Source organism: Belonocnema kinseyi, chromosome 9 (genome assembly GCF_010883055.1).
Source record: "Belonocnema kinseyi isolate 2016_QV_RU_SX_M_011 chromosome 9, B_treatae_v1, whole genome shotgun sequence".
NCBI classification, from domain to species: Eukaryota; Metazoa; Arthropoda; class Insecta; order Hymenoptera; family Cynipidae; genus Belonocnema; species Belonocnema kinseyi.
This window is the reverse complement of record NC_046665.1, coordinates 26,138,267-26,141,846: the sequence shown is the minus strand read 5'-3', so window position 1 is coordinate 26,141,846 and position 3,580 is coordinate 26,138,267. Positions and strand designations below refer to the sequence as shown.

Sequence of the window (3,580 nt, the reverse complement as noted above, 5' to 3'; positions counted from 1 at the left end):
AAATATAATTAAAAGAAATTATTTTTGTTTCACCTTCCGAAAATTCTAGCATTTGGCAAAAGTTCAAGCAGACTCAAGAAATTTTGATTAGTTTGCCATGGTTCATTTTCATTGGCTCCTTTTACGCGGTGACCTGTGTTCAATGACGTGAACAAAAATTTCTTCTATCGATTTGATTCCGATTGTACAAAAATAATTATACAATGCCATACAATATAGCAAAATCATTTTCCCATGCTTGAATCTTGGTGCACTCGTCGCCTAAACTACAGGTATAAAAGGGGATAAAATACACACATACACAGTATATTTTACTCGATCTTTGATCATAAACTGTCGTACTGAATCGACTGAAGACTTCACTGATCTACCAGGGTGCGGATATCCGATTATCATTCATAGTTTTGTTTCCTTCGGAAAACGAATCTCTGGCACAGTGAAGCTTGAATGTAACCTAGTCTATAAGTGCTCTTGAAGACATGCTCCAGATCGACTACAAACTCGTTGAAGACCTTTTTTGCTTTTGCTAAGGAACCCCGGACAATAAGTGAAAGTATTGAAGCCATCACGGATTACAGTTCCGGCATACTTTTATAGTTTTTTTAAAAGTTTTAATGCGTAGCAGTCTAAAGGATGCGTGACTCATCCAAGTACTCGCTGTGTTACAAATAGTTTTGGTGAAAAATATCGCGAAGATTGCTGAATCTCACAAGAGATGTTGGTACGATATCACTATAAAAGCTTGGTGACTTTTCGTAATGTTTGGTTTATATAAATCTTTTAAACCAGAATAGATTCTTGTCGGAATAATACAAAAAATTATTTTCTAAAAGAGCACTTTTACATTTCGTATGTTACAGTTCTTTCGCATGTTGCAAATTTCTCTGCAATTTTTGTACACAATTTTAAGAAAACTCAACAAAATTCGTAGGCGTCGAACCACTATTTGGAAACCCTGAATCGAGTGAACTTTAATTTCAAGAAGTATAAAAAAACTTTAAAAGTATGTACAACTTTCTAAAGTTGAAAATTAGAAGACATATAAAAAGGAGTACTACCAAAGATACGAATTCAGAAAGAAACAAAGGACGAAAGTTTTTTTAAGTACACCAGAATCTTCACATGTTTTGAATTTGTAAATATTTTCTATCATTTGCCTATCAATTATCTTCAAGTATTTTCCTTCAGAGGATTCAGCAAACGCGCAGCTCAGCCTGATGCTTCCGCAACATCTCTGGTCAGAAAATTTTAGTCTTGCGGCATCCGAATCTCGAGGAAGTAATTTTCTGAGCCGAATCCATACTACCTTAACTGATTACATAAGCAGTTACGATAATCGTCGTCAATCCTTTCAGGCGCCATTCGCAAGAACTTCTAAAGTTTACTCTTCACCGGACCAGGGGCCAGGATTTCACGTTGGCTAGCACCAATCGTCCTCGTCGCTATCGGAGTGCCTGGATCTAGGTGTCTTCTGCTTCGCCAGGGTAGGTTGGGGTTTGTAACCATTCGGTACCGGACTAGGTAGCATACGTCCACCGCGCCCCATAGCCACGGCCTGCTCGAAACTGAGAGGGCCATGTCCTAGAGGCACGGTCGGAATTGGGCCATGCTGCGGTCCAGTAACGTGACCCACATGTGACCCGTGTGTAGGTGAGGCGTTCAACTTGGGGAAGTTGATATTTGCAGGCTTTAGTTGAAGGGTCGACGGCTTGTTCGGCGTAGGTGGCAACCTTCGACCTTGACCCCTTCGTTGTACCAAAACGGGGTAACTGTGTTGATGCGGGTGATGTTGATAGTGATTATGAGGATGTGCGGGCGTTCTGCCACCGATCGGACTTGGACTTCGGGAACGCTGATCAAGACTCGTAGTGCCATAATGATGATCGTGATCCATCCTGTTCACCGGACTAGGTGACCTTGCTGGACTCGTAGATGCACTCCATGGACCTAAAAAAATAAAGATCAGTACATGGTTTTTTCGTATAGTTTGGCTTGTTGGCTTCGTGAGATATTGCTCAAATATTTTTTTTCATGCAGATTTGAATTAATGAATAAATTTAAACATTTATTTTTTGGAAATTCACTCAAGAAACCAACGAAGTTTGGGAATTTAATTTCATGAAGGTTTTGATGGATTATGTTAGCAGACACTTAGTTACGAAAGGCGGGGGTTTTGGTTTCTTTGCAGTGCAGAAGATTTCTGTGGCATAATATTTTTTTTTATGCTACAATATATAAACGTTCTATAAAATATGAGATATGTTAGTTCTTCTATTCCTGCTTAATGAAATACAAAGTGAGATGAATTTGTACTTTTATCACACTAAATCCCAGGGTGTAAAATTTGGATCCACAAATTCAAATCGCTGCACTGGGAAAAGCATCTGATATATTTTTAAAGATAAATTACAAATTATATAATAATCACGATAAAATATATTATTAATGTGTTCCCATAAGATACAAACAATTTCTAAAATGTTGAACTTTCAACGCCCAATTTCAAGAGCCCGGTAAGAAGAATTTCATTGAAATGCATTGAAACGTTTCAGTGCCTTTTAATTTCGTTTCGGAAATCAACTACTAAATGCCTATAAATGTGTAGAAATGCAATAGAATATATTGAAATTATGCTATCTAAACACCTGCTTTGATGAAAGATACGATACGTAAGTTTCATGCACGGCAATTAAATAAGATTCAACTCAAAAATCCGCAGAACATGACTGACATTGACGAAATTCAATACTTTTTTGTGTGAAATTCATTTAATAGAATTTGAGTTAGAGGATCGCTGAACCACATCAAATGGCACTAACGGTATGACTGCGCATTTAAAGATACTAAAATATCTGGGTTTTTTTCATACCATTGTATGCGTTCCAATGAACTCTATTTTACCAAGAGGTTTAAGATTAGGTGAAATTTTCCATGTTCTTTAAATTAAAGAAATTGCTTCAAAATAAAACAATCTTATAAAATATATTTGAATCCAACCATCCGCCGAGGGAATAATAGTGTTCCAGGCAGCAGAAAAAAATGTGGATTTTGGTGAGAGGCAACCTTGAAGACTCTGAATATCAAGTTCAATCTTGGGGCTAATAATCTTCTTCAGTTTTACTCAACAAGGATTAGGCGTTAAATGGCTGAGTGAGTTATATCCTTCACTAAGATAAATCTGAACCATGGCACCTCGCATTGTTATTAACCAAGTCAATAGATGTTAAGCACAGCTCTGATTCAGGAGTCCTGTGGAGATTGCAAAAAGGATTAACGCTTTGCCCGAGTCTAAACTTGGCAACAATAAAAAAATTGAATCTTGACAGTCTTTATAACCTGAGCGTACTTCCAAGGTAATGCTGAAAAGTTCTCCTTTCCAACAGAGGTTGACAGTCTCATTCACCTGAAATTCTGGGTTAACGAAACAGGATCTTTTAGTATTTTATACAATGTGATGCGACCGCTTACACAGTCCAACTGGGAGTACAGTCTGTCAAGTTAAAGCGTGGGTGGCTTTACTCGCAGTCGGTAAGGTGTATCGACATGATTTTGGTGTCAAAATATTAAGAAGAGCTCCCTC

At 37.7% G+C, this 3,580-nt stretch overlaps 1 protein-coding gene across 1 annotated transcript in view; it reads right to left on the bottom strand.

Annotated features, from left to right (window-relative positions):
• Positions 1 to 290: 290 nt before the first annotated feature.
• LOC117180362 (voltage-dependent calcium channel type A subunit alpha-1) overlaps positions 291 to 3,580 on the bottom strand; it is a 617,877-nt gene continuing 614,587 nt past the window's right edge. The window contains exon 32 of the mRNA XM_033372824.1: positions 291 to 1,947. Coding sequence (XP_033228715.1) covers positions 1,421 to 1,947 — 527 coding nt within the window. The 3' untranslated portion in view covers positions 291 to 1,420. The remainder of the gene's footprint in view (positions 1,948 to 3,580) is intronic.